Here is an 11026-nt window from a genome sequence, read left to right on the forward strand (position 1 = left end):
AGGTTTACCCACATTTAAAAACCTGCGTATGGACTTTAATTAGGGCTTAAAAGTGATGATACTCATGCTTTGGCTTAAAGACATCAGGCTGTACTATTTGTTTCATGCAACGTCTGTACTAAAAACTAAAATACAATATACTAATTTCTTCTAATATAAGAAAAAATCAGATTCACACACGTGTTATTTGCATATTACATCTTTATTCATCGATGCCTAAACCCCAGCATTAAGATTTATTCAACGCTACAACAGCAAAGATCTATTATTATGTCCTAGAATGGCCAACAGGTCAGTTTTGCCCCTCAGGTATTATTGCATTAGTTCTACGTGAAGATGGGAAAAAAATCCAAACTGTGAAGTGTTTCAGAAAAAGGCTCAAATGAAAAACATTTCACACACGATGTGACACGATGCTACGGTGGAGGAGGCCGGGAAGAGTCTGAAACTCTGTATTAACACTGACTTTAGTCCTTTCATGATTTCATGAACACTTTTCTGTAAAATCTCCTGTGTGGAGAACATCTGGTACGACGGCCAGCTCTCCGTATTTTGCAGAGTTTAGAAACAAACCTGCTACGAATGCCCTTATTCACTTTCTCGCCCAGCGCTAGACGAGAAGATCGATGCCACTCTCACATCTGTCATTTGAATTTGACGCCACAGTCGGGAGCTGATTAGCTTAGCTTAGCTTAGCTTAGCGTAAAGACTGGAAATAAAGGGAAACAGCTAGCCTACCAACACGAGATATAACAAGTCAATTAAAGGAAATGTTTATCACCTGATGGAAAGTCAGGTGGAGCTTCTGTACAAAGCTAGCTGTTTCCACCTGTTTCCAGTCTTTATGCTAAGCTAAGCTAAGCTAAGCTAAGCATCCTGTCGCGGTAGCTTCATATTCAACAGGAGGTGTAAATTTAACCCTCGGCAAGAAAACAAACACGTTTCCCAAAACATCAAACTATTTCTTTAAGACGGAGCCAAAATATTTCACCACAATAAATCGTACCAAACTCATCAATCTGTCTTAATTGAGATATTATCAATAACACCGACAGCAGCTTTACGAAGAGGAAGTGCTGTACAACAGAATATAATAATATAATATAATATCCTGCGCCGTGTTCACTGGGAGGATATTTGTTTTAGGTTATGACTTCATCAGAAACCAAATAAAAGAAAAGGGTCAACACAAACACATTTGATCTCATCGTGTTTGTGCTGAGCAACTGAATTTAAATATGGAATAAATTAATTTATATAGTTATAATCGTCTTGCGGCTCGTCCTGTCACTGTGTTTAAACGGTAAGTGATGTTCGTTCACTAAATCCCATGAAAGAAGAACCAAAACCAACAAGTGTGTTTATCTGATACGTCTTCTTCCTTTTAAAACACATCAGTGAACACACACACCGTCCTGCAGCCACAAATACTCACTACAGCAACAAATGTGGATTAATCCGCCGCTGGAAATAGACCCAGTAAATATACCACTTCTTCCTCTGTGAGCAGCTGTTTTAGGAATTGATTAATTGATTTCTGTGGGTTTGGAGGTGCGAGCCTCAAACAGGAAGTCAGGAAATACTGAGAAACAGACGAACACGCTGTTGGTTTTGGTGTTTTACTGGGATTTGCCACATTTATTATTCTGACTTAAACACTTCCAGATAACGAACTAAAGAGCTGCATTCAAATCCATCAGAATCACAACTGCAGCACTGCATGTGGACATTTTTTGGGGGGTAGTTTGACAAAAGTAATCTGATTATTCAAGCTATAATAATTAATACTTTAGTGAAATATTATTTCTATGAAGAAAAACAAAAGCACAGAATTAGAAATGAGTTTTTAAAATATTGTATTTATATATGCATTTATATATATATTACGAATTAGCTAAAAGAAAAATATTAATTTGTCTCTCAGAGATTTTCTAGGTGAAGATAAATCAAGATAAATACGATTAAAGAGCGAGAGAGAGAGAGAGAGAAATGTCTGATTGGAGCCGAAACCCTTTGAGGTAAATTTGACCTTCTGGCTACAATTCATGGAAAAACCACATTTTTTTTCTTGAAAAAGCTGCTAAAATATAAAGTTAAAAAAATGACCTGTTGGCGGTTCAGCTGTTAAATACTTTCACATGGAACATCTGGTTGTGAGCGGGAAGAACAGATGTGTAGAAAACCTGCAGATAGTTTAACGTAGGAGTGTAAGAGTTCACCAAACACAGTCGGCACCGGACACGTCGGAGAGGCAGGTACTGGGCCGCTGCGTCAACCTGTGAGAGGAACGAGTTTAAGATTTGGGAAATACACCTCTTCACTTCCTGAAGGCTCATTTATGCTCAATGTCTGCTTTTCTTTTTGTCTGTTTTCGTGCAACTTTTCTGAGCTTTTGCGATTGAAATTGAGAAGCACCGACAGAAATCGAGGCCCCGGGAGGAGCGCCAGGCTTTGAAGCAAACCTCCGTCGTGGCAAAATCGTTTGAATACATCGTCACGTGACGCACTGCCACCTAAAAAGACTCTTTCTCAATAAGCTAACATTATGAAAGACGCCCAGAAGTCCTTGAAAATGGCGTCACAGACCACCGTGTGTAAACGCTGCTTCCAATTTTGTCCGTTTCTTATTTTTAAACATTATCACAAACTCATCATACGTCAGAAAACTTTTACGTCACTTAATTCTTGTGTTGTGCCAGACTGGTGACAGCTGTAACCCAACATGTCTGATGAAGACGTGACAGAACACGCTGCAGAGAGAAGATCAACACCTGGTTTCTTTTATCGACGTGTTGTTCTTTCCTGGATTTTGATTTTTGGTTTTTCTTCAGCGGTATTTGGTCGAACAGGATCCGTTTGGTCACAACGTCGTTATCTTTTTTGGGAAAAACAAAATCAGGTGTTAAACTACTCTGTGCTGCTGCTCTCTCAATTCCTCATCAGAAGTCAAACGACGTAGATATGTTGGGTTTTAGTGTGTTTCTCCCATAGACTTCAATACACAGACACCACAGTCTGGAACCAGAGTGAGATTCAGCGACGTGATGACACGTGGAAGAACGTGGGCAGGTAGAGATGGATGAATCTTTACTGTGAGTTAGACGAGAACTTCAGTTCCTCTCATGTCTGTGCGTTAGTTATGAAACTACATTAGCTTAGCCTAGCATTAAGACTGCAAACAGGGGGAAGCAGCTAGCATGGCTAACGTTAACAGAATCAGCCAAACAGTCAGTACTTCTTTGGTGCTCGTGATTGTTCTGGCTTCGTCAGGTCGTTCTACTTTGGACTTTTGATGAAACGTTAAGCTACACTCGAAACATCCAACGAGCAAGGCGGACATGACAGGAAGTGATTCAGCCACAGAGCGCGACAGGGAGCGTCTGACGGACTAAATTCCTTCCCTGCACGAGGAACAAACACAACGATGTCCGTGAATAATAAGTCTGTTATGGAACTCAAGATTAAGTGTTGATTGACTGACAGAGAAAAACCTCTTGCACATCTGTGGATCAACAGGTACGTAGGAGAAGAGACGAAAGAACGGAAAAAAATCGAATGAGAAACTTTTCCAGTAGTGCTGGAGTTTTTTCTTCTGAAAGTGTAACTGTAGGTTAAAAATTCAGCTATTTTATGAAGCTTTTGCAGGTTCGACGCTCTGATCAGCTTTGACATTCGAGACATGAGAGTGAATGAAACTTCTCTAACTCTTTGTGAGGAGGTGCAAAAAACAATTTCCCAAAACGTTAAACTATTCCTTTAAAACACCCTTTGATTTGCAACAGAAAGCCAATAAATATATTTACATAGTGCAGAAATATTAGACAGTGTTGTGAGTGAACGAATCTACATTAAAGTGAATTAAAAGAGAAGTTTGACAGCTGAGAACTGAGATCAAGTCTATTTATATTCCTCGTTTATCTTCCTTCCATTTAAACTGACATGACAGAACGTTCTGTTTGTAGTTGCTTTTAAACATTAATTATACGATAAATTAAAAGAATTGTGCGTCTCAAAATATTAAAAAAATACAATAAAGGCAAAAAAAAGCATGAACACTGAGAAATAAATATTGATTTGATCAGTTTGTGGGATCGTTTGCGTTTGTATGTTGAACACTATTTTATTTTACACTTCAGAAAAAGTAAAATACTTTGATCCAGTGTCACAGTTTTTAGAATCAGGAGCCAGAAATGCCGACTGAACCGCGAGTTTGGTAAACTTTCACACTTCCACTAAACAACGAACGGTAGATTGAGAGTTTTGATGGTTGAAATCAAACTTGGAACAGTTTTTTTTTTTCTCTTTAAAAAAGGGTTTTTGTAATTTTGCATCTCATAGTTCTTGCTGATCCAAAAAAAGGGCTCTGGGGCCATAAATATAAGTATTGCTAACTACTAATTAAGAAAAAGCAGTATAAAAATGCAGAGCATTAACTACCACCTGCATGCTGTAGAAGCATTGGTCTATAGGTAATACAAAATGTACAAAATAAATGTGCTGCAAAACAACCAGAATGTTTCATATACACATAAATAAAAAGTACAGATGTCATCTGACGTGGCAGACGGACCTCAATGTGATCACCTCCCCAACACGTAACCCCCCCCCCCCCCCCACCTCCTACAACAAAAAGGGTACACATTCTGTTTCTAAGGCATTTTGTACACTAGCTAATGAGAAACACAAGTGTTACTGTACGTTTCCCTTTTTTCTTTTGTCGTGGACCCTCCTCGATCAGTATTTGAGCCACGGGTGAGCCGCGATGGAGGCTTTGCTGCGGTCTCCGTAGTCGTAGAGCAGCTCCTCGCCCTCGTCGATGTCTCGGGAGGCGACGAGGATGAGGTGAGGGACGCCGTTGATGTCGTGGAGTTTGGTTTGGCAGTTTCCGTTTTTACTATGATTAATCAACCTACCCAGGCGGCCACTCTCTTTTGTGGCGTCCACACTGTTGGAGCAAAAAAAAAAAACAAATGTGAACAAAATGTTCACGTCAGATTTCTGTCTTGGAAAATGTTAATGCACCTGAACGGCGAGCAGGAGAAATCAAGTCATCAGTGGGAGCTGCCCGACTCTCGCCGCCGGGGACAGACGCTGGTTTTTGGGGGGGAAGTGTGACGAGGAGTTGGACAGACTTATAATAAATGTATATATTCATCAGTTTGTTCTTCAGACAAGATGCAGAAGACACGACCTGCTGCTACATTACTGTTGTACTGTTGTACTGTTGTACTGTTGCAGTGTGTGGGAGGGGCAGAAGTGGCGATGGTTAACAAACAACTAAAACAGAGATGGAGCACAAATACAAACTACACTTCACCATATATTTCTGGAAGCGATGGCTGCGTGGACTGAAGAAATGGAGGAGCAGCTGAGTGCACGGGTGGAAGAGAGACCAGCGGTGTACAACCTCACACTACAGTGCCATTCCAACCGGAACAGGAAGGATAAACTGTGGCGTGAGATCGAAAGCGTGCTCCTACTTTTGCACAACTTGCAATCAATGTATTAGTACAACAATGCATGAAAAACAAGTCAATACCGTGTGTGCTTTGTTTTCAAATCTGGTAATCTATGGTCTGCACTGTTCCGTCATTTCCCGTTTTCATGTTTTGGATTACTGGCACGAGACGAGCGCCACCCGATGTTAAGGAGACTTATTGCAGCTCACGCAAGCACAGAACGTACACGCTGCTGTGGAGTTTCACTGCAACTTTTCTGCTGAACGGGTCAGACGAGAGGCAGCGAGTGGTCGGGTAAAGGCAGTTGGCCGTTGGTTTGAGTCTGGACGGTGTGTGTGGGCCTTTAAAAGGAAAGTGTGAATGGGGGCTCGTGATTCCCGCTCCTTCGTCTGTCTTCTTGCTTGGTTGTTCAGCACATTTGCTTTGGCAGATACAAACTGTCCACATTCAAAGCGCTACTCGGTTACAGGTTCACATCTTACTTTGTGAGTTGAGGATTCATTTGGATCAAAACAAGACTGTTTTTGGTGAGTTTGATGTAGTTTATGTCGATGTTTTATGATGAGTTAACAACGCGATTAAGCCGATCTTAGTTCAGTGAAAGAGACACTTAAATTAAGATGGTTCAGCTGTAAATCGCCTCCTTACTTTGAACCCCCGGTTCAGTAGGACAAATCCTACTGATTCTACCTTTAACTTTAATAGTCTTTGAATTCTATTAATATGACGTGAGCTTCAGTTAGCTTTGACCACAAATGTCCTTCAGAGGGAGACTTTTTACTCTGATACTCTGAGTACATGTCAGAGCCTGTAATCTATTACTTTACTGGAGTAAAGAAGCTGAATCAGTACTTCTACTTTTACCAGAGTCTGAACTTCTACTGGAGGAGAGGATGTGTGGACTTCTGTAAGCATCTAGTCAGTTACAGAACGTCATCCAGGAACGTTTAAATGTAGTGAGAAGTTTGATCCTACCAGTAGGTTTTGCAGAGGTACTGGAAGTAGTACATGTAGCAGCCGGTGGCGGGGTTTTGAGCGTATTCAGCCTCCCTCTTTTTGGCGTCGGTGATCTGCAGCAGGTCTCCGTGGTACTCCACCACATACTCGCCTTTCTGGAAACACCGAGTGGCAAACACTGCTCGCCCCTTTCCTTCTATATGTTGCACCTGCAAAAAGAAAAACACCAGAGGTTTTCTATTTTGACACGAAGCGAGAATAAACTTTCACATTAATACTGATGCATTATGTACAGTTTGGGGAAGAGCGAAGAGTTTTCCATTTTTTTAGGATTCAGCAACAAGAATAAAACTCTCTGTTCCTCTTTAGATTTGCTGGGATGTTGAGGATAATTTTCTGCTTCACGTCTGAATTCTTTTGTCTCCATTTCCATCAATTAAATCTCTCTTTATAAGTCTCTATTACACATAACAAATACATTGGATTACTGATACTCGACCCTAACAGTACAAATAGGGTCTCAGCACATAGTCCAGGGCATCTAACCTCCGCTAGCTTAGCTGGATTTCTATTGTGAAGCTAAAAACAGAGTTCAACTCTCCTCCATCAGCTTCCGGGTCGGGGAAGTCCCGACGCGACGATTACCGAGTGCGGTTAGAAATGCTCAATTCTGTTCTTTTCCCTGTCCGCTTTCGATAATAACTGTTATAAACTGGCAGGTAAGACACATATGAACTTTGATTGCTTTTCCATGGAGTCATAATCATACATTTTCATCCATGAGCCGCGGAACTCTACTGCACTCGGTAATCGACTCGTCGGGACTTCCCGTCAACAGGAAGCTGCTGCAGAAGAGTGGTAAATTTAGTCAGCTTTTCAGTAGAAATCCAGCTAAGCTAGCGGAGGTTAGATGCCCCAGACTATGTGCTGAGACCCTATTTGTACTGTTGCTGAAGTTTGGTGCTGTTCTGAGCATTATTTGTGGCTTTTTGGTGGCGGTTTATATTTGGATCCATTTACTGCAGTGTATTGTTGTCGTGCGGTCGTTTCTGAGGTTGATAAAACTCCGTAAATTAGCGGTCTGCTAACTTGATCTCTCGAGAGGAAGTCTAACACAGTTTCACGGTTATTTAGACCATGGATTAAACTTACACCGGAATATCCCTTTAACGAGATAAAATGGCTGATTTCTGAAGAGTCGATGTGTCTCAAACACTGTGAAGAAGGCTAACAGTTTATCCTGACGTGTCCTCGAGGCGTCACCAGTGTGCCGGCTCCACACAGCAGGCGGTGGTGTCGTTTTTTTGACACCCAAAACCTGCCGAGTGTGGCACTGCTGTTTGAATATTAGAGAAAAGAGACTGAACGCACCTCCATTCCTTCTTCTATTCCCTTTGTGATGAGCTCATCTATGTGCTTCTTTTCTTCACACTGGTAACAAAAAACATGAGATGGAGTTACAGAAAAAGAGCAGATTGGATTTCTCTCCCTCCTCCAGGTTTTGAGAAGCAGTCTAACGTTTCACTCCTGAGAACAAAATCGATACAGAAGAACCAGAGAGATCGTCTTTACTACTCATTAAAATCAAATAAAACCTGGTGCCTACAATACCCACAATGCAACTCAACCACTGAACGACATCACATGCAGCTTCCTCTGGAGCCACAAAAGGCTTTATACTAACTAATCAACCAATCAATCAAACAAACTACTCAAAGTAATTAAAAAGTGTAAAACACAAGATTAAAAGTTAGTTTTGGGTAAAAAATGTGAACCAGAAGAGAAAAATCTCATAACTTTTAACTCTATAAATACAAATCCACACAAAATATGGATAAAAAGAATTAAAGGGTAAAATAATAAAACACGATGTAAAGCCAGACTGAATAGAAACATTATAATGGTCATATATTAAAGATAAAACACGTAATAATATCTGATAATGCTGATGTGAGTATTTCATCTTACCTTGAGCTCTGTTTTACTTTTTCTCGAGCTTCGTCTTATTGGATAGTAATCTGTAACTTTACGGTTTTGAGAGTTTTTCCCTCCGGCACTGTGGCGGATAAAGACAACCATAATTATTATTATTATTACACCCGTATGAACAACAATCACACCGACATGTTGTCTTCTATGATCCTGACACGTACATTCTTAGCGTGGACTTCTTTCCTTTGACCTTGAGGCGGACGCCCCTCCTCTGGTGGCCGTGCAGAGCGCTGTTGTTGCTGGCGTGGAGGGGAGCGTGAGATAAGCTGTTGCCGCGGGGCAGGGCGAGGTCGGCGGGGGAGCGACGGCAGAAGAGCTGCGGAGGCGACGGCTGTTCATCTGACCAGCAGGGTGAACACTGGCTGTAGCTGCTCTCCATCTCTGCGAAGTCAGTCGTCGGGTCGTTTAGTGTGGCGCTGATGGTGTTTGTTCTCCTGCCTGAGAGGAAAAAACAACAATATATTATTCTGGTGATCCTTCGCTGCCTTTCATTACATAATCTACTGACAAATAAAAATAAATATCAGTCTGTTCAGACACAGTGAAAGCACTTTCCTCCTCAGCTGGAGATGAAGCTGCGGAGCTGCAGCGAGGATACTCACCCTCTCCCGGCCTCTGAGCTTCGTTCTGCTGGCAGCATATCGGAGAGCGCCGTCCCTCCTGTGTCAGCTTGATCGTATTCTCATCGTGAACTGGCGATTTGGTGCTGAAGACAGTGACTGAATGACTATTGCATACAATCTCCTGTGAATGCAGAGAGAAATGTATTGAGTCCACGTTCTTGCCATGTGCATCGTTATGGAAGCACGGTTGGTTTTACATAAAATTAATCAAGTACAAGAAGAAGAAGAACACATAAAACTTACCAGTAGGTAATTTAGGAGAGATACAGAAAAAAAAGTAATTAAGACATTTGATCAAAACATAAAACAAACTTTAACCCAAAGATATTTACTTAACTATCACACATGACACAGAAAAGCAGCCAATTGTAACATATGAGAAGGTGAAAGTAGGTTTTATCTTCTGGTTGTGCTTGAAATACGACACTGGAATTGTAATTATTAACCAAATTAAAATGTTCGCCTGCTTAATTTGTCTTACGACCTTTTAATCAGTTAATCAGATTTTAAATTCAGGAGCTAATAAACTCTGCAGCACTGAACTGTTCCTGCAGGATTAAATAACCCAGAAAGTGGAGATATAACATTTATTCTTCGTTTGGGGGGAAAAATGACTTCCTGTTGTTAATTTGATTCCTGTAAACATTCAGCAACAACTATTTGAATTAATACAAGTTGTAAAGTTTCCTTGGGGTGTCTTGGATGGTGAGGACAAATTTCTTAATCAAAAGGACAACACAATTTATGCTGTTTTACTTTGTTTACATGTGGCGGACCCTGCCACCTTTCCAGCTTCAAACAGTGTTCAGGGACCTTATTTTCCTCTGAGAATGGCTTGTTTATTCAGTTAAAAATCTGAGTTTGTGTTATTAACTCATTAATATTGCAGATATTTAAATTCTGAGTTTGCATTTCTTCTCCAAAAACCACAGGGTGCCTACAAAGTATTTTGTAATTCAGTTTTTTTCTTTTATCTCAATGCTAAATCTAGCTGTCAAATAAAAGTAGTGGAATAAAAGTGATTTTTTTCTTGTCAGAAATGTAGAGAAATGTACTCAGGTAAAGAACAAGTACCTTAGAGGTAATATATTTATTATAATTTGGTTAAAAGTACTCAGTTACTCTCCAGCAGTGGTGTGGGTGGGGCCCAGAGGAGGGAACCATGCTGGCTCCACACCCACCCACATCAGTCCCTTTAAATCCAGACTTCAGGCACAATCAGGCCTCCTGGATCATCACTATCTACCAGTCAAGTCAGCTGGAACTAAAACACACTTCAACAGCTGCTTTCAAACTATAAAAACCCTCTAAAACAGCAGAAATCGACGTGTGTTTCTGTCTCGTCTGGTGACATAAACACTGCTCAGTGCTCAGCTAGCAGCCACATGTAAGCAGCTAATGTTAGCAACAAGAAGCTACTGTAACTACACAAACCTACAGTACAAAATACACCTTTAATCTGAACACGTTAGGTTCACTCTCAGAGACAGAATTAATCCACTACATCTCGCTTTTCATTCCCGGTTCTTCGCCTGTGTCTTCTGGTGCCGAACAGACAAACTTACCCCGTTCATGTCCGACTTGTTTTCGTGGCTCCTCGCTCGGCTGTAGCCTCTCGTTTCGAGGAATAAACAAATGGCGTTTGGTGCCAGTTCAGAGATTAACCTCGCCCTGCTCGTACGGCAGTGCCCTCCCTACACGCTGGCCCCCTTCCACGGCGACTGTGTGCCCTTCTGTTGTTTTTTAAACTGCCAGCAGCTCAACCGATGAAGCCTCCACAGCTCCTGTCCGCCATTTTTCTCCATGTAAATGAAGAAGGAGCGCGAGGCGGGGAAATGTCGCCCCCTGCAGGCCGCCGGCGGCACTGCGCCTTCAACCGCCTCCTGTCTGTCAAGTACACAGAGGAAGTATTTCCCCTTCTATGATATATTACATATAATACAATATATTTCTATTGTTAGGAATGCTCTATTCAATTGTTTTTGTTGCATATTG

The 11026-nt window shown here is 41.3% G+C and overlaps 1 protein-coding gene across 2 annotated transcripts; it reads right to left on the reverse strand.

Moving 5' to 3' along the window:
* Window positions 1-183: 183 nt before the first annotated feature.
* Window positions 184-10849, reverse strand: kmt5aa (lysine methyltransferase 5Aa). 2 transcript variants are annotated; one of them, XM_030435039.1, is made up of 7 exons: window positions 10597-10849; window positions 9011-9149; window positions 8570-8846; window positions 8385-8472; window positions 7788-7847; window positions 6435-6625; window positions 184-4945 (listed from the first exon to the last, which is right to left on the reverse strand). In XM_030435039.1, exons 1-7 carry the CDS (start codon window positions 10603-10605, stop codon window positions 4735-4737), a joined length of 975 nt encoding a protein of 324 aa, XP_030290899.1. In that variant the 5' UTR covers window positions 10606-10849; the 3' UTR covers window positions 184-4734. The 2 variants fall into 2 exon arrangements, with proteins under 2 accessions (XP_030290899.1, XP_030290898.1); XM_030435038.1 differs by having other exon boundaries at window positions 9011-9152.
* Window positions 10850-11026: the final 177 nt, after the last annotated feature.

Source organism: Sparus aurata, chromosome 12 (assembly GCF_900880675.1).
Source record: "Sparus aurata chromosome 12, fSpaAur1.1, whole genome shotgun sequence".
NCBI lineage: Eukaryota > Metazoa > Chordata > Actinopteri > Spariformes > Sparidae > Sparus > Sparus aurata.